We start from the raw sequence: 23,475 nt of genomic DNA on the forward strand, positions 1-23,475 counted from the left end.
TGGTATATCCAGTAGGATTTTAATGGAGCTATCTGAGTCAGTCTCACTATTTTCTCTCCCAGATGCATACTAAGCAGTTTTTACAGGTGCAGGCAACCCTCTGAGCAGTTTCTGGTTTTTTCTTAGCTCAGCTCAGCTGTCTTCCCACCAGCTGCTTACTGTGATACCCATTAAAAGGCAAGAACTGCTCTGCCTATTCCATTGCTTGCTTTGCCTGGTCAGAAGTGCCACAATACCTGGGAAAGCCGTGATTTATACTATGTGCCAATGAAAACATTCCCCTCTGGGGAAGGTTGCACTGGGATGCAGGGAAAACGTAGCACGCCCTGGCCATTTCCTGCTGAACCTTTCAGCAGGAAGGAAGATGAACACTGACCTAGGTGAGTTCTGCCTACCCTGGAAAGTCTCTTCTTCTCTGTGCATGCCCCAGGGAATCCCTGCTCTGTGCAAGCTGTATAGGAAGGAGCAAACCAGGGCAAAGCATCTGCCTTCAATCGCTGACCACAGCCGCAGCCCGTCTGAAACAGTGTTTGTGTGTGTGTGTGTACAGCAGCACACCTCAGGTACCATCTCCTGCTATTTGGCTGTTAGTATCACAGCAAGGACTTCTGGTTATGGACTCAGCACACACCATGCTACTGTTATCACTCTTAGCTATGTAGCCAAATCTCCTCCAGCTCTGCACACAAGCAAGGGAATCCTTCAGTAGCACGGAGAACTCTGCTTCACGGAATTGCTGAGCTGTTGGTGCAAAGCCTGCAGTCTGTGTGGTCTGGGTTGTGCACACACTGAAGGAGCTGAACAGGCCTGAAATTAGACACAAAACAAACAAATATTTAATAATCAATTTGCAAGTACAACAGAATTACTTCACAGCTCCTGAATGCGATGTGAAAAATCAAAGTACATGTTACATCCATGCTTATTAAGCAGATCAATTTTCTTAGGGTAATTCTTTTTGATCTTTCTGCAGAAAACTAACTTTGGTGGTTTTAGGGAGAAGGGCAAATCAGTACAAACCAAAGTAGGATCTGACCTCACAGCATGGCAGCTATTCTGCAATATAAAAAATAATTATGAAAAGGAAGGAAGATCTCTTGCACAGACTGTGGAATTCCTGCCATGCTGGAAGCTCACCATCTGTCTTACTCACTGGTAAACCCTACTGCTACAACAGAAAGCTGTTGCTGTGAATGTCAGATATGATGAGATTTTTTCTAATGCATCCAGTGAATTCAGTTTTAGAGTTACTTCTGGAAGGTACTGTTGACACGGAGAGAAGCAAGAGAAAATGACCAGCAGCAGTTGCTACATGGCATGCAAAGGCAGATGTTCAGCTGATACAGACCCACATGGTTCTGCTTGCAATGACTAGAGGGGAGTGAAGTCAACCTTCACAGTCTATCCTGAAGTTTGGCTTTACCTGTAAATTTGTTATTTTATTATTATTATGCATATGAAATAGCAAAATTGATTGTTTGTGTTGCTCAACCCAGTTGTTTATGTATGTGTTAGCTGAGCTTTGACAAAAAGCCCTACTTGTCACTTTACCTTCAGCTGTGAGTTGTGAGACACAGCAATGAGTGTCAGGCTCCTCCCTGTGCTGATCCACAAGGGGTCTAAGCTATTGTATATTTCCCCTTCCTGCCTCTTCCCATAGTTTAATTCATCATAGGCTGAAATAATCTGTACCTACTTACAGGTCCTCGGAGTATTTTTTAAAGGTTCCTTTTACCCAAAGAGAAAGTAAGCACATGATTTGGCAGATTTATGCTGCACACCAGCGCTAATTTTTTCACAAAGTGCAGAGCACCCATTAATCAGGTTCGGCAATACCCAGACAGGAATACATTGCTCTGCCTTCAGACTTAAAGACCTATCATTTTTCTCCTTTGCAGACCAATTTTTCCTTACTTAAACTATTGTCACAAACTCAAAAGTTCATAGAAATCTTTGTTTATTTTGGAAATGTTCTTATCAAAGTATGAGTCCTTGACACTGAAAAGCTGTTCCTGACAGATAAGATATGAGCAATATTGAACGTTTGCCACTTTTCTAATGTCTCTAAAGAAAAATTTTGCTCTGTGTGAAGGTTTCTGAACCCACACATAGGGATAAAGGGTCTCTGGCTTTTATGTTTCCTCAGCAGAAAGATGGAGATTTCAGGCAAGTCAGGACTTGGGCTGCTGTTTCACAGACTCCTGTTTTTTGCTCCTGACAATGGTAAATTACAGTAATTAGTAACGCTTATCATGTCTCATGCCTCACTCTCTGACAAAGCAGCAGGACAGAAAGCATGCTCAAACCATGGTGAAGGAAGTAAGGCCCACCCTTGGCACCTTGTGTTATCTGTATGCAGCAGGGAGGAAAGCTGCCTGTGTGGTTCAGAGTATTTTAGGTAAAAACCCAGTCTGAAGAAAATCTGGTGGCTAGATTGCTCCCTTCCTGAAAACAGCTGACATGCTCAATGGGAAGTGTAGGGCAGAGAGCAAGCCCCAGACCCAGCCAGCCCCAGGGCTGCAGCCTGGCTGGAAGCCCCTGAGAAGGACCCAGCCCCACTGGAGGGACTGGAGGATGTCATGGCAGGAAGGAGGAAGTCCACTCTAGCTTCCTGTAAACCTGCAATATTAGTTTGATGTTAGCAAAGTCATCACCAATAAGAGTGGATAATTACCTGTAATTGTCTTCACAGATGATCTTAAAGTTTCGTTCTTCTAAAATGCTTATTAACCTCTGAATGGACTGACCTGAGCAGGATTCACTGTGGAGAGAAGACTTCAGTTACTTGTGTTCCTTGTGAGTACAAAATGCTCACCTAAATTCCACACTGTGTCGCTGCTTTATTACAGGTAAGATTCTTTAGAAGCTTGTTTGCCAATGTGCTGAGAAGCCCACTGGGTTTGTGGAGCTTTGGCTGCCCTTGGGCCCTTGCTGGTAGAAGCTATGTGATGTCCAGCTGTGCATCTTGCATGAGAGCTTTGTGCAGCAGGACATCTGTGGGACGTGGCTCAGTCCCATTCCCAGTTCAGGACGCTCTGGAACCGCTCCACCCACAGCAGCACAATACAAGGCTTACTGAAATCTGTCAAAGGGCAAAAGGGTCAAGTCCTCTGAGTGATGAGAAAAGGTCAGCCATGAAAGGCAGCAGTGAAGTCCCTGGTAGGAAGTAAGATAGGAGGAAACTGGTAGAAAGCAGGGGAGGAAGCAGGCTGTGAGCACCTCCTGTGTGTCTGATTCAGTTTACCGCTGCTGCTGCTGCTGCTGCTCTGTTTTGGCAAGGGGATGTTTCAGCCACTTTTGCACTGGTAGGAGCCCTAACGTGTGTATTTCTTTCCCATCCAGATAAAAGTTTCAAGAAGCATGTAGCACTCTCATACCTTCAAGACCTGTATCTCTATGTTTAATTTTATTAAATAGCCCAAGGGCCCCAAAGCTGTAGTGAGAGGTTTGACAAATGTCATAGGCACAGACAGAGACACAGCAAAAGTCTTGTTACCTCAAGGTAAAAATCATCTCCTCATCCAGAGTACAGGACTCCCTTCTACTACTGGGGACAAATCCAGTTCCTAACATATGGCATTAGTGGAGAGCACTGCCAGCTCTTTTTTCCTCATTAGACTTGACAAGTTATCAGTGATTCAACATGGAATACAAATCAGAAGTTATAACTATTGGGGCTACCCCCCCACTCTCTCCTTAGAAGCAAGTAGAAAATAAGAAGGAAATTGCTATGAACTTGTCACAGGGGGAGGATGCATCCAGCAAGAGGGCTGGCAGGGCACTGCCTTGTTGCAGCTGCTGAGGGGGAGCATAGCAAAAATTTCTGATGTTGGGAAATGATGGGACAAAGGATTTGGTGCCATGTGTGCGGAAAATGATGTAAAGATCACTCAATGTCCTTTTCTCCAGCAAACAGTTATGCAAAGGACCACAAGACTAAGTCTGGTATGCTGACCCCAGCACAGATGCACCATGTGAACCATGGCAGTGTGTCAGCTCATGTGGAAAGGGGACAGACACTTCTGGGTGTCTGGGCTCAGGGAGGGGCTGCAACACTGGAACTGTGTCAGAGAGAGATGCTGTCTGAGCAAGGGCCACACTCCTTCCTGAGCTGCACTGCATCGTCACAGCCTTCTCCCTGACTCATGGCACCAAAGCTGCTGTTTCTGTCGTGGAGATCATTAAGAATAGGAAAAACTGTGGCAGGGCATTATGACCATGTGAGCCAAAGAACTGGCTCTGAAAGGAGGGGTCAAAGGCACAGAGCCTCATGCTTAGTGTTTCAGATGTGGTAGATCTGCAAATGAATCTGATTGGGATAAAAAACATCACTCAGAAAGGCTCAGATGTGATTTGAGGTTGCTGTTCTGGTATCAGTAATTCCATGGTAAACATTTCAACTACAGATTTGTTATTAAAAATCACAGAATTATTTAGGTAAGAAGAGACTGCTTGAGATCAAACCAATATGAGCTGGAAAAGGTTGCCCAGGTCCCAGTTAGGTTTTGAGTATGTTCAGAGATGAACATTCCACAACCTGTTCTGTCATTCAAAAATGGCTCAGCATAATTATACTACTCCTGTGGACAAACATATCCATGTTTGGATGGATACATGGACATGTTTATCCTTGCAGACATAGCCTGGTGTCTGACTTCATTGCTGCACCCATAGCAAAGGTCTGTAGACCTCAGTGCAGCTGAAAGGAACTTAAAGGTCACAGGACCTCTTGAAAGCAAGGAAAATGTCATTGTGTTTTACCTATAACCGTTCACCAGTACCTACAAAAAATACTAGGGGAAACAACAGTACAAATGTTTTTGGTTTTTTTTTTTTTTTTTGCACAAAGTGCCTAGAAGGTGAGTGTAAAGCAGATTTAATGAGTTTTAGACAGTGTTGCTGCCAGACCTGAGCTGTGCCCTGTGCCTTCCACGTGCTGCTCATCACTGTGCACCAGTGTGACTTACCTTTGAGGTCCACCAATGTTTTGCATAAGCCAAATGTGCACTTCAGTGACTTTATCTGGATCCAGGTTAAAGATCTCAATACTTCCAAAAATGCTGTAAGAATGGAACATGAAACAGCAAAACACTCTTAGTTATCTCAGAAAGATGTAGAGTATGCCCCCCTCCCAAGTACCAGTGCTTATTAGTGCTGCTATTACACTCTGTGAGGGAACATTATCTTGCCAACAGATTTTCACAGACTATTTAATTGCCTTATGGTCAAATATTGTCTCCCCATTCTTATTTCACTTTCAGGAGAACTTTTGATACTGCCTGCAGACAGAAACAAGCTGAAGTTTTGCCATCTTTAGTGCCTCTCTTCCTGTTCAGTTTCCTGGTTATTGGTTTGGTTTGGTGCCAGGGAAATGACCATGGCTCTTCCCCCAGAAAGCATATTCTTCATCTTTTGATATTATTCAAGACTACACTTCCAGCCAGGTAGCCAAGTCTAGTGAAGTAAAATCAAAGAAACTGTAATAATCATTTGAACAGTAAGAGCACACTGCATACCCCACCCGCACACCCTCTGAAGGATTTCAGTTACAGGTTCTGAATAGAAGGAGTGAAAAGAATCAGCTTTACAACATCCAAGTTGTACCAAGATCCCTTCTGCACTGGGACTCACAGGCAGACAGCCACATGCAGCCCCACAGAGACGTGAATGGATTTGTGTTGAGTGAATACCTGCTGCTCCTGAAAGCTCCAGCTTCTACTGATCCATTGAGCATCACTTGAACCACACCACAGGCTGCTTCTGCAAACTGAACCAAACCAATGGACATTACACTCTGACACTACCTGCAGTGCCATGACAGATTTGGGGCTGGTAGAATTCATTGATGTCATCAGAACTGTCTAATACAAGTAGAGGATCTGTGCAATATTTTTGCAGAACATTTCAGTGCAAAAAATAAAGCCTCTGAAGGCTATGGCAAAACTGTGATAAAGCCTCATTAGACAGCTATGAATTGGCAATCTAAGGTTGCATGGGACTGGTACAGCAGCTTGTCCGGTATCAGTTTTTATAGGGCTTTCCAGAGCCCTTACAGCTGCAGCTGTCTGTAGTAACTCAGAGTAATCCTCAGACTGCTTTAGCTCAGAAAGTAAGGACAAGCCAGAACAGAGGTATCACTAGTTTAAAGACACACAAACCACCACATACTTGTTTCCTTGTGACTCATGCTCTGTGTTCTTTTGTGGCTTGGGATTTTTCTCTCTTGATATTTTAGTAAAATTATCACTGAAAGTTTTTTGATTTGATTTTTAGTATACTGGATCATGTAATGACTGCTTTTTTATTTATTAAAACTCATGTCCAACCATATAAAGTACCTACTCTAGATATATAAGCCAAAGGCAAAGAATTTTTAAAAGCTTAATGCAGGTGACTGTACTTATCAAATCTTTCATGTCCTCATAAACAATGTGGCTCAGACTAAGATCTTGAGAGCTGCAAGGTTTCAGGAAGTTTCATTATGCATTACTTTCAAATGTATTAAGCATGAGTTTTAGTAGATCTTCAATTTATATGGCAAGGAAGCCTGCAGCTGAGCAAACCTGAGTCTCTATGTGGTTCTCTCTCTCACAGACTCTGGAACTGAACCATTTTCACTCCTAGCTCCTAGTTTACCCACAAAACTTTTTTTTTTTTTTTTTTTTTTTTTTTTTTTTTTTTTTTTTTTTTATGGTGAGTAGACTTTTTCTTACATACAAGAGAACTGGAGCATACAGGAATGCTTGTTTTCCACCTGGGTAGTCATCTCCTAATAGTCATACCAAGTGTGAAATCTTGAGAGACAGGTAAAATTAAAGCACACAGGACATCAGGTTTTTCTCTGGCAGTTTGTTCCTGTAAAGTGCTGATTCAACAAAGCCAGGTAATTGCTTAACTGGGACTAGCAGGATCTCATTCCTGTGATGGGAGTTGGCATGTGTCTGCGGGTGGGGACATCACAGGAGCATTGCCAGGTACTGATGTGGGAGGATGTGCTCTTCAGGTTTATGCTGGGAAGTGCAAGGGGATTCTCAACCTCTTGGAAAATGTCTGTGCCAATTTGGGTGCTGCTTTCCACATTAGCATGCTAAATAGATTTTACCGTAGCAATTTATGTTCTGTGATTTAATTAAGGTCATTGTTATAATTGTGAGTATTGCTCACAGAGCTCCAGGTCTCTGCCAAGGGTTGTTCTAGACACTGACACTCAGCCTCTGTCCACAAAAAGAATGCCTGAACTACAAGGACATCAAATGTTATACATAAAATATGGGACCTTGGATTCCAACACCATGATTTTTAACACTTGGACCTAAAGTTTTGTCAACTTCTACTATTCCATCTTTTAAGTCCAATCTGCAAAATCATATTTTTTGGCAATGTCAGGAACTTAGAGCCTTTCCTCACTTTTTGATTCAGGGAGATTTATTCCAGATCTTACCATCTTGGATGCCATTTTCCAGAACACTGAGCCAGGGTTGCTCTCACATTCATTTCGTTTTGGACAAGATTCATAGTTGATTCCTGAGAAAAAAATATATTTACAGAACAGCTAAGGTTAGAGTGAATATTTTTGCAAGGCTCATGTGGCTTTGTGAGCAAAAAGACTTGCCCTGTACCAAAGCAAGAAAGCTAAATGGGGAGAGGGCTCTAAAAGGAAAAGGAATTTGCATCTGCTCAAAGATCTTCCTGTTTGCTCACAGTATTTTCAGGGAGGCAATTGCACAAAGAACTCTCAGAAAACAGAGAAGGGAAAACACACAACCCCAATTGTGAGAAACAGGTTGGCTCTTGACAAGTACTGTCTGATTGCATTGAAAAATCAAACTTTGCACAACATTTTCAGTAATTCCAGCCCAGTCTAAAGGTTCCTAGCCTAAAGCACCAACCCAGGAGCCCCGTGGGCAGTGAAACCTCCAAGGCTCCTGCACGCTGCCCCAGCACTTTGGCCCATGGCCAGGTCCTTCTTGAATGGCATTCCTGCTTTGCAGTTTGTCCCATAGGAACCACAGGGTAGAAGCAAACAAACAAAGCACAGGGGGCTAGATATGGCCATTAGTTCAAGCAACAATTTGGTATTAAAATAACATCCAAAGCTGTGGGTTTTAATTTAACCTGAGAAATAGGTGTTATTTTCAGATTTCCAAAATATTGGACAGATAAGATTTTAAACTAAATCACTAGAAAATGATGTGAAAAGGACTGTGTTTAGATGTAATTACCTGGGGCAGAGGGGTCTCCACACCATGAAATTCTATCAGCCATATAACCCAACAAGGTGTCCTCCAAGGTGAGGAAATTTTGATTGGATTTTGTATAACGATGAACGAGGTCACCTGTCTTGCTCCAGAACAGTGACTGTGAAATGAGGTACAATGTCTGGTAAGTGATAGCTATACTACAGCTGGCCAGCAAATTTTTCTGGAGAAAGTTAATGATAATGAAGGAGTTCTAGTTTTATTGAAATGCAGCGAGTTCACCCTAGTGGGTCAGTCCTTATTTGAACACTGTCATTCACAGAATATTTTGGGTGGGGTTTTTTTTGGTGGAAAGGGACATAGTTAGGTTTTAAGGGATTTTGAAAGAAAGGTTTGGCTAGTTTGCACAGGATATTTACCAAATTTGTTGTTTGCTTTTGAGCTGCACATGGAAGAACAGCTTTCAGGAAGCACTGTCCCTCTAACAGCATGATGGCATGCTCCTTACAGACAGCCACATGCTCAGGGAATGGGGACATCCCAGTCACTTCACTGGGATGATCCTGGCTCGAGACAAGCCTTACACAGGGATGACTCCCAGCGATAGATGGGCAGGGTTACTGGGGTCCAAAGGTGTGGCTGCAGGACTGCTGCAGCAAGTGCAGAAGTAAAATGCCATCCTCATTGACCTTCAGACCCCCAGAGCTGCTGTGGGTGAGATCCCACTGCCCAGACCTGGCATCCCAGCCCAGCCCACCCTGCCCTGTGCTCTTACCTTGTTGCAGGGTATGGGATGGCTCGCTAGCTCCATTAAAGGCTGGTAATCCTCTGGTGTGATATTACAGGGATTCTTGTAAATGAACACATCTTTTAATGATTCCCATATTTTCAGACAATCCTTATCTCTGCCAAAAGATTAAAACATAGTTAATAAATATTTATGAGCATTTGTGACTGTGAAAGGTTCTCCTGGTGTGGTCAAACACTCTGGATCAGATGTTAGAAGAATTCCAACTATGCTCAGGCACCAAATATATGATCCATTACCAAAGCAGAGTATCTTCAGCAAATTAAGTATATACTGAGGAAAGAACAGTTCAAAATCATCTCTTTTTCCTGCATTTCAAATTTGTTTACTGCAATATCTGAACGTCATTGAGGTTTTTACTCTTTAAAATGATCAGTGCTGATTTTACATAACCTAAAGATCAAATTTCTTGATTATTCACACCAAATCTTGAGAAACAAATAGCTTCTCAGACTATAGGTTGTACATTTTAAAAGTACGGTCAGAGGACACTGTCCCCTCAGACACAGCAAGCCAAAAATATGGCTATGTGTGTCCCTGCACAGAGTTTGATCCTAGAGAAAAAAATCTGTAATTTTATCTAAAAAGCAGAGATTTAGCTTTCTGGGACCTGAGGTCATTTTTATTTATGCACTAATTTGCAGCGATTGACTTTGCTAGAGGGGCAGTGGATTTGCACAGGTATAACCAAGATCCAGATCAGGTGCCACTGTACAATGCTGTCTGAAACAGCCTGGGAGCAGGGACAGGGCACGTCAGCCTGCAGGGTCTGCAGCTAAGCAGCCAGCTGAGGCAGCCCTGGCCTGGCCTGGCATGTCATGTCATGTCATGTCATCTGTCACAGGGTCAGCCCCAGTTGCATTAGGGATGACACCTCTTGTTTATATGAACCCAATTTACCTCTTGGCAAATAAAGACGAGTAACAATGATCATTTTTTAACAGAACTATTATATTTCCTTCATTCAAGAGCCTAAATGCACTTTCAGTTGCATCACTGTAGAAATAAGAAGCCAAACTGTGGGTGCTGCAGGGAGCATGGTCATTGTTTTGCTGTTGCACTCTTGTGTCAGCAAGAATTCACGTTTTACTTAGCAGCACTTATCTTGGTGCATTAAATTTTCTCCTGGAGGACATTTCTCTCTCTGCAAAGCATAAATACTCCATACTTCGGTACTTCATTTAGAGGTTAGGAAGTTGTAAATACCTCTCCCTGCCACTAAGGGTTGCCACATGGACACACTGAATCACCCAAAAGAGAGGGCTGCTGCTGATTGAGAGCTGACATTAGAGAATAGGCAGCTGTCCCCTTTGCTCTGCACAGTCAGTGCTGTCATAAAGACAATTTGTACAGCTTGGCTGTAAGCACAGACACATCTCATAAACATTTATATGCCTCACACTTTCTAATTTGTCAAATGACTCCAGGCAGGCCTTTTTTTTTTAAGCTACTCCTGAAATCTGCTTTATGTAAGAGCTTTAACAGCCCAGGTGACAGCTGGGTACCTGGTGATATATCCTTTCATACAGCAATTTTTTTATGCTTGGTCTCAGAAGACAAAATATTTTTCAAGAAACCATAAAAAACCCCTTTTTTTTTTTGTATTTCCAAAGCAGAGAGGTAGGAGAGAGACACAATATAGAGCATTTCTGCTGCTAGACTCAAGCCATGGCCATGAGAGGCACAAAGAAAACCATCCAGGTGATTCATGATCATGCCAAGAGAGATTGCCGAGTCACCAATCGAACACAACAGTGTTCCATCCTTTCAAGACACCAAACTCATCACTGGATGATGTGTGTCAATGTTGTCAGTATCTGAGACAAGAGTCTTTATTCACAGTCCTGGCAGAGCTGAGCAAAATTGCATCTTTAATGTCATAAAAGCTGGTAGGTCTTGGCCTGCAAGTGGAGGAGGCTCTTCGACAGCTGCTCATCACTGTGGAACTGCCAGCTGTATCACAGGGAAGAAGGTAAGTCATGAAGATGGGCTTTATGGAAACTAGGCAATTTCAAGCATTGCTTTAGAAATCAAAATACAGATCATCAGTGTAAAAAAATACATAAAAAGCTACACAACCTTTTCTTTTTGCTGTCCTCTCTTATCAACATGGGTTTTTTTTTTACAAATGAATAATAATAAATCATTGATTTGGCATTGAAAAGCTATTTCTTGGATATGAAGCACAAATTTTGTCTCACATTCTGAAGAGATTACAAGGCACATAGAACTGTGATTTGGGTTTAGATATGATAAGTAGTGAGAAGACTTGAGGGCCTGCAAACCCCAGCTCCAGGAAGATGTGCTATTCTTTCCAGTCTCACTGTTGAGGTAGATTCTGTTTATAAATTTTCATCTGGCCTTTTTCCAACACAGAAAGGAAATACTTCTCTGGTGTGCAGAATTTAACTCACACTGAGCAGAGGTGAGGGCAGAGACTTTCTGTAGCTCTGGGCCTTCTGAAACAATATGAGAAGTTTGCTGGCATGTGGTACACTAAAAATTCCAGCAAGAACATCTTCAGGTTGAAACAAGAACATTGCCTTGCCAAAAAAAAAAAAAAAAAAAAAAAAAAAAAAAAAAAAAAAAAAAAAAAAAAAAAAAAAAAAAAAAAAAGCTTGAGAATCAAACTTTTCCCTTAAAACTGCTCCCAAGTCATAGAATGTGTTGATTTAGTGTTCCTTCTGGATTTACAGAAGAACTAAAGGCCACAAAAGAGATCCTCACTCTACCAGTTAATTAAATTTATCTAATTCAGATAATTCCGGAGTCCACAGGGAATACTGTTATGTCCCACAGTGCTGTGGGCCTTGGGCTCTCTCTTTCTCTGGCATTTGTTTGTGTGTTTTGGGTTGTATACAAACTAATTCTGCATTCTATCTGCAAACACCATATAATCTCTTCAGGCATAATGGACTTCTTCCTTTGAGGCTAGCTTTGTTTATGCTGAAATGTCTAAAGCCTTTTATTCTACTATAGACTCTGAAACAGTGAATCCAAATTCAGTAATATGTAACATAAATATACTCTAAATTTGTGTTTCATTTTTTCAAGTTTTATTTTTATGAATAGAGTTTGGGCAATACTGGTAAACGTGAAATGATAGCTAACAGAAAGAACACATGAAATCTTCCGTGAACTTGAAAACTGCAACATTTCTCTGAAAAACAAGGACTGAAGAACTTGTCTTAAGATCTTTTTGAGCCAGAAATTCTACCCTGAACTCAGTATAGCATACAATAAGGGTTGGGACACAAACAAACTTTTCCTTATTAAATTCAAATGTTATACATACTGCAAAGCATATCCTCCATTTGTCCTTACACTGGGGTAGAAGTTGCATTTTCCAATAAATTTGAACATTTCTATCCATTTGACTTGTATATGAATATCACATAATCTATCAAGCAGAAGCTGGGGCCAAGAATATTTCCATTAGCATCTATCCCATCAGCCAAATTTTAATGTGCATATTAGAAAAATGGACAGCTTCTGCATCATTTTTTCTTGCATATCCATACACTGGGTCTGGCTAACCTTGAAAGAATATCCTTACACTGCAAGGAATGGGATAGCTCTGAATTATCTGGTAAATAACTGTTGCTATAGATTTTTTTTTTTGCTTTACAATTTTTTTTTCTCATTTAACTGGACATGACAGAGCAAATTCATCCCAAATTTAAATTGATTTAATTGGTAAAATATCAAGCATAAGTTTCATCCCCTCTGATTTCAGTTAAACCATGAACAGAGTCTTGCTTTCAGTTCAACACTGGACTGACACTGAATGCTGAAAACATCTTAAGAAGGGCAGTGTTCCCTTGGGCTGTGTTGTCTCTAGTTTTCTACTCAAGAACTTGAGAGTAATGCTTAAAGTATGGGAACCATTTCAAATTTATAAGTAAAGAATTACTTCCAGACTTTGATCTGGAGAACTCAATCAACTCTGCCCATGTTTTTAAATCAACCTGCCAGGCAGAGACACTTTGCTGGTGAGACCTGTTCTCCCTTACAATCAATATCCAATTTTCCAAGGTCCAGAATTTTGTTTCTAAAACATTGCAATGTCTTCAGGCCGCCCTGAGTTTTTAATTGTGGCCCTGTGGTGAAGCTCTGAAGTTACAGCTGGAAACAGTCCCCTAAGGCTACGTCCCTAACATGTGCAGTGATCAAATCTCTGCATTTTGTGTAAGAAAATCCTTCTCATTTGCTACCATCACTAGCCAGAGCTGTGATGAACCTAAGCAGTCAGAAATCTGACTCCTGAAAAAGTCAGCAAGATGTTTGTGGTTGTAACACGGGCTCCTTAAAGACATAAAGCCAGTTTTCATTCTTCTGGGGATCTAAGGCACAGGTTTCACCTGTAAAAATCCAGATATCTTGGAAGGGGAATGTGTATCAAATGAACTAAATGGTGCAGCAACATTTCTGCATTTAACAGACCCATCTTTGCCTGTGTCAGTTTATCTCCTGCATTTTGATAAACTGTGATGGCCACAGACAGCAGGGAAATTTATACATCCATAGTCAATCTCTTTTTTCATGTGAGCTTATGTGTAGCTGTGTCTTTATCTCAGAAATTATACACGGACCAATTATATAATTGGTATACAATTATATGGATATACAATTATATGTTTATGCCTGTGTTGAGAGGAAGCCCTCTCTAACTCAGAATCCTTTTGCTACCTTTTCTGCCCTACATATTTCCAGACTTTTATTTCTTCAGCTTTCCCTTCCCTGCTTCCAGCCTTGCCGTGTCTCACCGCTGCTTTGGAGCAGTATTTTTGGAGCTGCTGCCAAGCACAGCCCAGGCAGCTGCATCTCACTGGAGCGAAGCTGGGCCAGGAGCTAAAAGCAAGGAGAACACTGCCATCAGCTGGGAGAAGGAGTCCCCAGGAGCAGCAGCTGGGGCAGCCCCAAAGGCGTGGGGCTCTTCGTGCCGGGTGACAGCGTGACCCATCTGCAGGGCAGGGAGCTGAACGTGGGGAGGGGAACAACGGGTCAGCTCCCTTCTTATCACTGGAGCACCTAAACCTCCCACCCGGTATCCTGAAAATCAGAAATATAAATAAAGAAATATAAACAAAATAAGAGAGGTCAGTCACTGTCATTGCTGAGGATTTGAGGACACTAACCTGCTGGTTTTAGCATTAGGATAAAAGAAAGGGGGGAAATTAGCAAGGAAAAAGATGAAGGAAAAAATACCACCTGTCAATCTCAATGTCTTCAATAAGCACAAGACTCTCATTTCCCATTTAGTTTAATTATTGCAAAGTGTCTGCCACCATAGCACTTATGGTAACAGCAGACACAAAATAAGAGAGATCAGACACTGTCGTTGCTGAGGATTTCAGGACACTAACCTGCTGGTTTTAGCATTAGGATAAAAGAAAGGGGGGAAATTAGCTGGAAAGGGATGAAGGAAAAAAATACCACCTGTCAATCTCAATGTCTTCAATAAGCACAAGACTCTCATTTCCCATTTAGTTTAATTATTGCAAAGTGTCTGCCACCATAGCACTTATGGTAACAGAATTTTTGTCAACATGAAAATGACATGCTTGATTTTTTTGGCAGCTTGATTTGGTAAGTACTGCTTTCTGCTAGTCACATAGTTCAAAAGAGAGTACACAAAGCATTGGAGGAACTGACTGGGCATAGAGAGGGAGATCCAGAACCCTGCCTCACAGCAAGATGACTTCTGGAAAGGTTGCCTGTAGGCAGAGCAATTAAATTCTGCAAGGCAAAGAGGAGGAGCCTGGAGGTCTGGAAAAAGAAGTCCTAAGTGAGAGTGCTGCTGGGTGCACCCCAGGGCTTTGTGTGTTCCTGTACAGTGAATGACCTGGAGCAAGTGACAGCTCCTCAGCACACCAGTCCTTCACCTTTAGCAGCAATAAGAAGGTTTTAAGGGCAGGAGTATTTGTGGCTTTGGTTTATGGCTCCTGGAGTGTTTTATGTGAGTGGGGAATTGCTGCTGCAGGACAACACAGGCTTATCACCCTCCTGGGAAGGGCTGAGCCAAGAGGTGGCAGCTGTAACCACGGAAGGGCTCATCTACACAAGCAGATGGTTTTGCTGCCTGTATTTCAGCCTCCCTGGATAAAAAACAAGCTGCTAAAGCAGGTGGTGTTTTCAGAGGTGCTCTGTAAGTGGAGCAGAGCCTCCAGAAGGGCAGAAGTCTCACCTGGACTACATTTTGACAGAGGGTCATAGTAGTTCTGTAGTTTAAGGTTCCAAGTGAGGGCCATGTCATCAACAGGTACAGAGGGAATAAATTTTAGCTTGCATGTTACCCTTTGATCAGAAAGGGGATTGGTAGTAGAGTTTCAATGTTAATATTAAACTTCTAAGAACAATTCTGTAACAGTGATCTAAATTAAAGTATGTACAGGGAAATATTCAATGGCTTAATGCACTTTCACTTTTTCCCACCCATAACACGAGCTTGCACTACATTGTTTTGTTTTGTTTTGCTTGTCTGTTTGTTTTTAATAGAACTAAAGCTGCTGGAATGTGGCATAAATGCAGTAATTTGGGAGAAGCCCCTGCTTAAGGGTGGGCTCTATCAGCAGGACACAGACAAGGGAACAGATTGGAGATTTAGTACATCTGTGAGTGAGCTCCTTGATAACTGCTTATTTTGTGGTCATCTCCTGGGAAGACAGAGTGCATCTTTAGCATGTTTTTTTCTTTGGACACTTGCGACAGACTTTCATTTGACCCTAGAGGGAAAAAGGATCTGTTATTCCTCCTGTCCTTATGGATAACCAGAGATATATTTCCTCATGGTGCTCTGAGGTGTTAAACAGCTCTTGAGTTTTAACCATACCTTAGCAATGACAGCTGAATTATATCACCTCTGATATATTTTCATTAGAGATGAGTCAAAACATTTCTTCATTGCTGTTTGTCCTAGTTTTCCAGTGGACTTCTTACAGGTCTAAAAGTAATTCTTAAGAAAGAAGCAGAATGAGGAAGGAAGACACTTCTGATGATCGTCTAGTCCAACCTCTGTCTCAGAGAAGGTTTCTCAGGACCAGGATCTGTCTTGTTTTGAAAGTCTCCAAAGATGGAGCTTCCACAAAGTCTCCAGTCAACCTGTTCCATTCCTTGATCACGCTCACCTTTTTTTACTAAAAAAAACGCTGTTTTTTTCCCTATGTTTAAATAGGATTTTCTGTACTTTAATTAACGCTCGTTGCCTCTTGTCCTGCAACTGAATACCACTGAGAAAAGCTTGACTCTCTCTTCTTTACTCCCCTCATCTGCTATTTACCCCCCTGAGCCTTCCCTTCTCCAGGCTGGACAGTCTCAGTGCTCTCAACGCCTCTCTGTAGCTCTGACACTTCAGTCACCTTCATGGTCCTTCACTAGATGTGCTCCAGGCGTGTCCCTGACTCCCTTGTAGCGACAAGACCAGAGTTGGAGCCAGCACTCCGGACACATCTCACCAGGGCTGAGCAGGGGGAAAGGTCCCCTCTGTCCCCTCTGCCAACGCTCCTTCTCCTGCAGCCCAAGGCGCTGCTGGCTCTTGTCACCAGGGCACACCGATGGGTCACATCCAGCTTGTCACCAGGCCCCTGTGTCCTTTTCCACAGACAGTGCAAATAAAGCCTTTTGTTTGCTCTGGGACCAAAAAAGATGGCACAGCAATGATAACAGATTTTTTTTTAGAAAGCATATTCTTCCAAACAAAGAAACATGGAGTCCTTTGCAGTTTGATGGATATCAGATGAGGAAGCTCTAGAGATCTGCTGAGCACTCTAAGAGGGTCTAATGCATTGCAACTGGGTAGTAATTTGTACTCTTCAGAAGACTGGTTCAGTAATGGTTCCTCTCATGCAAGGCACATTTTCTCAATGAAAAAACAAGACTTAGGTAAGTTTCAGTATAATACCATGGCTATAAAAATAAAGTTGGGATTTTTGTGACACTGCATCAAATCACGGTTATTTAGTACCATGCTTGATGTGAAAGCATTAACAATGAGTGAAGAAACACAAAGAAATTAGATTAAAAATGCCTAGTAAAGCATGAAGGCAAAATGCAAAACTAAGCATGCAACAAACCCCAGATTTAATTTGGGAAGAAATTATGCTATGAATGCAATAGTATCTCACACAAAATCATGGTCCATATGTTCTTTTTGACAAAATGTATCTCCATCTCCACAGGCTGCAAAGGAATGGGAAGGCAAAATGCATTCATGATTGTGCAGTCAGGAGACAGACTGGACATGCACCAGAGATCTCCTGGACATGCACCAACTCTTACTAAATTTAATGGACTTATAGACTGTTAAAATTTGTTACAACAGACCTTGCCACTAACAATAAAAACAATATTGGTTGATCTAATTATATTTATGGGGGAAACATATTCTGTGTCCATACAAGATTGCATGAAAAATGTATTGAAGTTTTGCACTTTCAGCTTCATCATCAGGTTTTTGTATTGCTTAGTCAGGCACAGTGGCATTGTTTGACCTGGCAGTTAGATGTGTTATTGAAACTGCTCCTGTCTCTCCCCATCTTTGGTGCCCTCTTCCTGTCAGAAGTTAGACAAAAAATAAGCTGGTTTGACTTCAAACAATTTTTATATTTTTAAATAGTAGGTCCTTTCTCTGGACACAAACAGCCCTAATGTTGTGATGTTGTAGTGTTGTGTGTAAACACCCATGTGTAATGTACTCTAGGAGGATCCTGCTTGGGCTTGGAGGTTGGACCAGCTGACCCTCTGTAGTCCCTCAAACCTGACCCATTCTGTGATTCTGTGGTTCTGTGAATTAAAGACCAAGAAGTGACTGCAGCTGTAAGGGAGGAGCAGTCATTAGCTGAGAATAAAAATTCTCCCGAGCTGCAAATGTAAAATCAGTTATTTCTAGATCCAAAAAAAGAGCATCTTTTATGCTTTGGGCATTAGTGACTATGAGCTTTTAGATAACGTGGCTTCTCCACTCCTTCCCCAGATCACAAAGTGCTGCTGGTTCCTGACCTCAGCCTGCCAATTCAAATGTGGTGAAGAAGAAACCTAAACCTTAGGTTTCTTAACTTTGGCTACAGCTGTTGCCTTTTTTTCTGCCCCAACAAGCACAGAGGTGCCAAACCATCAGAAGCAGCATCCTGCGAGTGACGGGTGAGTTATGGGTCACCACAACAGGTCTCTGTCAGCACGGATCTGCTGAATTTCCTACCTGTGCAGGTGAGCCTGCAGCCCTGAGCCCTGTTGCCCTCCCTGCTCTGGATGTTCCAAGGAGAAATTCTCGGAAAATCCGCGGTGCCTGAGACTGGAGGCGAGACTTGCAAGCGGTTTGACAGCCACAAGAGGGAGGCCCTCTTACTGGGAAGGAGAGGACGAAGTCATTGGAGGTCAGATTGTTGCTTCAGACCAAAGTGCTTTTGGCTTTATTCAGCCCACACTACTACACATCCTGATGGCCACGCGGGATTTTTACAAGACTAGTGAAATCAGAGCTTCTAGCTTTTGTTAATGTCGAAAAAAAGGTAAGAATACCAAGCTGTGACAAACTATTGCTTTGGAGCCATTATTTTCCAGGGGAGTCAAAAGGGAAATATTATTTTTTACTGTCAGTATGTAGATGTGTGACTCTGTGTGCAGGGAACAAACGCCCTAAAGCCCACTGCTATACCATCCACATTTCTTCCAAAATAAAGGGCTAATACTGAAAATGCTTTATTGAAATATTTGGTGTTATTTCTCTTCCTCTTTCTCATGAACTTTGTCATGACAAAGTTTATGCAGGAAGACTGAGGAAATTGTATGTGTACAAATATTGAGAGTCAGCCAGCAGCAGAAATAAATCCGAGGATTGTACAGCATGCAAGCAGTTGAACAAAATTATTACTGGCAGATGCTGTAACACATTACCAGAGAAATGTCCTTTTGTGAGCAAGTTCAAAGCAGAGTTTTGATGAATTTGAAGAATAAACAAATCAGCAGGATAAAATCTGATTGCATGAGGTGTTTACAAAGCTCAGCTGCAGACAGCAAGAGCCTTTCAGTGGCCTCTGTGGGCTTGGGTTCAGCCCAAAGATTGTATTGGAAAAGAGAAGGGCATGACCAGAGCGAGCTGGCTGGGCATGGTATAAGGGCTGCAGTAAGACAAGGGAGAGTGCAAAGAGGTATCCTCTAGAATTAAAGAGTTGTGATAGTAAAGGTGTACACTAACATGTCAGAGGCTGCCTTAAATGGTTTACAGCATACAGATGCAAAAGCAGAGCTAAATGGAGGCTGTAGAATGCTGTTACAGCCATCTGTGATAGCCAGAAACAACATAATATCCATAGTCTTGCCAACCACCCCCCTTTTATTCAAAACCTGCCAGTTATTCCAAATTGAAATATGGCATTCCAAAATGTGGTAAGTGTCACTAACTACCACAGTGAATAGATTTTATGTTCAGAAAATACCACCAAAGGTGGAACTTAGTAACTCTGATATAAAAAAAGTAAAAATACACGGAAGTGTCCACGAGTTTACCAAAGGCAGATATTTTAAAAAAATATATATATCAGTGTAAGATTAAAAGAGCAAGAACAAAATACGGACAAATTTATGAGAAAATGAAATTATTTCAAACCAAGATAACAAAGTTCCCAAGGTGGGAAGTAGTGGCAGCAACAGTCCTGGCAGAGTACAGGGCACAGCTTGCCCAGCTCATAAGACTGCCCATGTTTCTGCAGTTCCCTGTTCCTACTCTTCTCTTCGATTAAGTGCACCAGAGATCCCATACAACAGAGGATCCAAGGCCTCCATTAATGATGAAAGAGAGAGGGATGAAAGATCCCACTCTCTGATGTGTCCTAAAGGCACCCAGGTCATTATCAGAAAGTGCCAGTGACGGAAGTGGTTGGTTACACAAACTGCACAGAGCTCAGCGCAATCAGAAATGAGCAGAATTTCCAGAAAAGCATCTGCATTTAATTCTCCACTCAGGGAACCTCTGAACATTTCACATGTACATAAACAGGCATATTTTTCCTTCTTTGCTCTATGCTTCAGAAAAAAATTGTCTCTTAAATAAAATAAAATAAAACAAAAAAGGGTTGCAAGATACAGAAGCAATTTAATCTGAAAGAAAGTGAGCTCACAGCCACAAAGGTATTAAGCACTGTTGGATTATGAATAGGCCAAAATGCTGCACTTTGTATTAACAAACATTTTAGAAAACTTGTGATCATGAATTTGTGATTTTTTAAAACTGTCCTTGAATTAATTGACTAAACAAATCATTCCTAGAGATATTTGTAGTCCAGATTCAGAATGTGCTGTCAGCAAAAACATGCGTGGCTGTGGCTGAAAGTGCATTTACACAAAAGTGGTTTTCACATCTTCAGTACCCCAATTTGAATGACACAAGCCCAAGTAACAAAGGCTATTAAGCCTGAAAACAATTTCAGATTTAAATATTGAGTAATAATATATATAAATAAATCTTTAATAAATTAATTTATGCTTTTAGAAACATATGTATGATTTTGCAAGTTTCAGGAGCTTTTAAATTTTATTTGCAAAAGTATCCTCCTTTCCCTCACTAAAGCCACTCAAATATTTGATGTAAAGCATGAACAAGTCTCTGTGTGCTCAGGCCATGATTTTCCACGTGACCCTTCAAATACTGCAGATCAGCTTTTTCATACAGTGCAGGATATCCAAAAGAAACCCAAATGCAAGCAAACTATATACAGCTTTGTTCTCATCAGCTCAATGTCATGAAAACAAGAGGTGCCAGTTGCCTTTTTTAGGACAAAGACCAGGATGGTTCTGTCACCAAGGTGTGGGGCAGGCCCCCAACACTCAGCCCAGGGTGATGGAAAATTCTGCCAGAGGCTCACTGCAGAGACAAAGCAGGGCAGCTGGTGCCACAGAAGGGATGGATGGTTCCCTGCTGAGAGACCCTGGTTGCTCTGGATCCTGTCCTGGGTGTCCCCAGTACCGGCTGGGGGGCTCAGGGCACTCCTTATTTCATACTTATCCTTTCTCTGCAACCAAGGGGATCAGAAAATCAGTTCTCAGCTCTAATACACTGTTGCAGACCTGGGCTCATGGAATTTCTTCTGCAGGAGCAGAGGGATTGGATGCCTGGGGTGTTGCACTACCTGCTGTGATGAGCTGAGCAAGGACCACCTCTGAGGGAAGGTCTCCAGGGAGTGATGAGCTGATATTATGATCCACCTCTGTTTCTCCATGCAAACTCTCTGAGCTCATCAAGAAGTCTTATCCACATGCTAAAAACAGTTTTGGATAACCCAAACATACTTCTGAATGTTTTTCTAACACTTTTTTCTGCTCTATAAATCTGTGTTGAACCTTGTCCTTTCCCTCCCTCCTGTGCAATTTCAGTAACAGGGCTGCAGTGTCACATTACAAACTTTGGCAGACCAGCTTTACAGCAAATTGCTTCACCTCCATGTACTCAAAACTGTTAGAATTCAGCTTTTATTTCAGCTGGCATTGGGGAAGTTGTAAAATCCATTTATGATTATGTTTTGATTAGTGTTACTTTTATTGCCCCTGCAGGTAGTTTCCTTAAAAAGCCACCACTGGGGCACCAAGTTTCTGTCTGTACATTTTTCTACAAAACAGGGTTCTTGACCGCCTGGTTTCTGCCTACCACTGCAAGCCCAGCGCCCACGGCCAGGCGGAGGCGAGAGAGTTCTGCTCACCCAACCCAGACCTCTACTCACCCCAGCTCTGGGTGCTGCGCCGTGATGTAGTTGTAGCATCTTCCCAGAATAACTTCTTGCAAGTTCTTCGTGGTCCCTCTGTCCTTCCACTTCAGCATTTTGGGGGTGACCTCGTGCCTTCCGTGGGTCAGGAGAGAGGCCAGCACGACGGCGAGGACGAGGGCGGCCAGCAGGACGGCGATGCCCACCAGGAGCACGGTGCGCTGGCGCGCCCGGGCAGAGCCCTGCTGCAGCGGCATCGCGCTGCTCGGCCGCGGGGACAGCGGGGACTGCGGGGACTGCGGGGACAGCGGCGACTGCGGCCAGCCCCGCCGCCCCCGCCCCGGCGGATGCCCGGGAGGCCGGGCTGACCCCCGCCCGCCCCGGGTCACCGGCCGCCCGCAGAGCGCGGGGCTGTCCGGGCAGTGCTGCGCCCTGCCGGGATCCCCGGGCTGTGCTGGGATCCTGGGCTGTGCTGGGATACCCGGGCTGTGCCGGGCTCTCCGGGCTGTGCCGGGCTCTCCGGCCTGTGCCGGGATCCCCGGGCTGTGCCGGGCTCTCCGGGCTACGCTGGGATCCTCAGGCTGTGCCGGGATCCCGGGCTGTGCCTGGATCCCCGGGCTGTGCCGGGATCCCGGGCTGTCCCGGGCTGTCCCGGGCTGTCCCTGGGCTGTGCCGTGATCCCCGGGCTGTGCCGTGATCCCCGGGCTGTGCCGTGATCCCCGGGCTGTGCCGGGATCCCCGGGCTGTCCCGGGACACCCAGGCTGTCCCGGGATCCCCAGGCTGTCCCAGGATCCCGGGCTGACCGCGGGCACCAGCGGTCCGGAGGGGCAGGGTCCGCTTCCCACCGCCCCCGCCCCGCCGGCTCCGTCCGTTCGCCGGTTTTAGAGCCAAACGAGGGATTTTTGGGGCTCGTGGAGGGAGGGTGAGAGCCTGGATGCTGTTTGTGCTCTGTGCCTTACTTTGCCGGGACCTCCCCGAGTTAAACTTCGGGAAGTTATCGGCGGTAACGCACACAAGTGAACCCCAGGAAATAACTTGTAAAGTTCTTGGAGTCCTCGTTCAAATAATTGTAGCGACGTGCTCCATCTGACGTGCGAGTAAAAGATGAGCTCAAACCACCACAAGTCTGCTTACTCTAGATTAATCGTTTTGCACAGGACAGGGGTTGAATCTGACTTCACCTAAGGCAACTTTGCAGAATCGACTTTGCAGTGGTCATATCAACTATACAAACAGTTTACCAGCACACAATGGGTTATTTTACTTCTCTCCCTTGCCCATAGGCTTGGATTAATTGTCACATGAATTGCTAAGGCAAGTGTGTAAATTATGGGTGTTTGAGGCTGTGTGAAATCATCTAAGGAAGTATTAAGCGTCCTCTGCAAGAGGGTTAGTTCCTTACTGTAATCTCCAAAGAGGGCAATTCTACTTCTTTAGTCAAAAAGCCAAAACCAAGTAAGACTCAGATCTCTAAATCTTAACAAAAGAAGTGATGCAATTCCAAAATATTAACTATAAATTGTTCATATATTTTAAATAATTGCTTACCAAGCATCTGTCTTTAACAGATTGAATTTAAAAAAGTGAATTTGTGACAAGTTTCAGCCAGCCCTAAGCCGTTCTGAAACACTTGAGAACTGCCATGCTCTGACCAAAGCCTGCACTAGCAAGTGCTATTGCTAAGCATACTTTTCTGATTACATTTTCCCAGAAATCATAGGAGCTTTGCAGAACTGAAACCTCAGTTTTAAAGTGACATATCAGGCTGCCAGACAT

At 43.2% G+C, this 23,475-nt stretch overlaps 1 protein-coding gene and 1 long non-coding RNA gene across 2 annotated transcripts; one reads left to right on the plus strand and one right to left on the minus strand.

The window, feature by feature from the left end:
* On the minus strand, nucleotides 1-22,263 carry LOC121335091 (ADP-ribosyl cyclase/cyclic ADP-ribose hydrolase 1-like). The gene is made up of 8 exons (XM_041402884.1): nucleotides 21,717-22,263; nucleotides 8,974-9,103; nucleotides 8,223-8,358; nucleotides 7,442-7,524; nucleotides 5,691-5,767; nucleotides 4,968-5,060; nucleotides 2,675-2,761; nucleotides 1-807 (listed from the first exon to the last, which is right to left on the minus strand). Exons 1-8 carry the CDS (start codon nucleotides 21,953-21,955, stop codon nucleotides 726-728), a joined length of 927 nt encoding a protein of 308 aa, XP_041258818.1. The 5' UTR covers nucleotides 21,956-22,263; the 3' UTR covers nucleotides 1-725.
* Nucleotides 248-5,684, plus strand: LOC121335092. The gene is made up of 3 exons (XR_005952515.1): nucleotides 248-380; nucleotides 2,693-2,849; nucleotides 5,262-5,684. It is a non-coding gene; the product is annotated as an uncharacterized LOC121335092 (long non-coding RNA).
* Nucleotides 22,264-23,475: the final 1,212 nt, after the last annotated feature.

The sequence above is a fragment of the Onychostruthus taczanowskii genome, unplaced genomic scaffold (genome assembly GCF_017590055.1).
Source record: "Onychostruthus taczanowskii isolate IOZ18803 unplaced genomic scaffold, ASM1759005v1 scaffold2, whole genome shotgun sequence".
Taxonomy (NCBI): Eukaryota; Metazoa; Chordata; class Aves; order Passeriformes; family Passeridae; genus Onychostruthus; species Onychostruthus taczanowskii.

Coding starts and splice junctions, on each gene's coding strand:
- LOC121335091 (XM_041402884.1), bottom strand. CDS start 21,955: ATGCCGCTGCAGCAGGGCTCTGCCCGGGCGCGCCAGCGCACCGTGCTC. Junction 5,768..7,441: donor GGAAAATGGCATCCAAGATG/GTAAGATCTGGA, acceptor GGTTTGGTTCAG/TTTGCAGAAGCAGCCTGTGG. Junction 2,762..4,967: donor AACATTGGTGGACCTCAAAG/GTAAGTCACACT, acceptor TTCTCTCCACAG/TGAATCCTGCTCAGGTCAGT.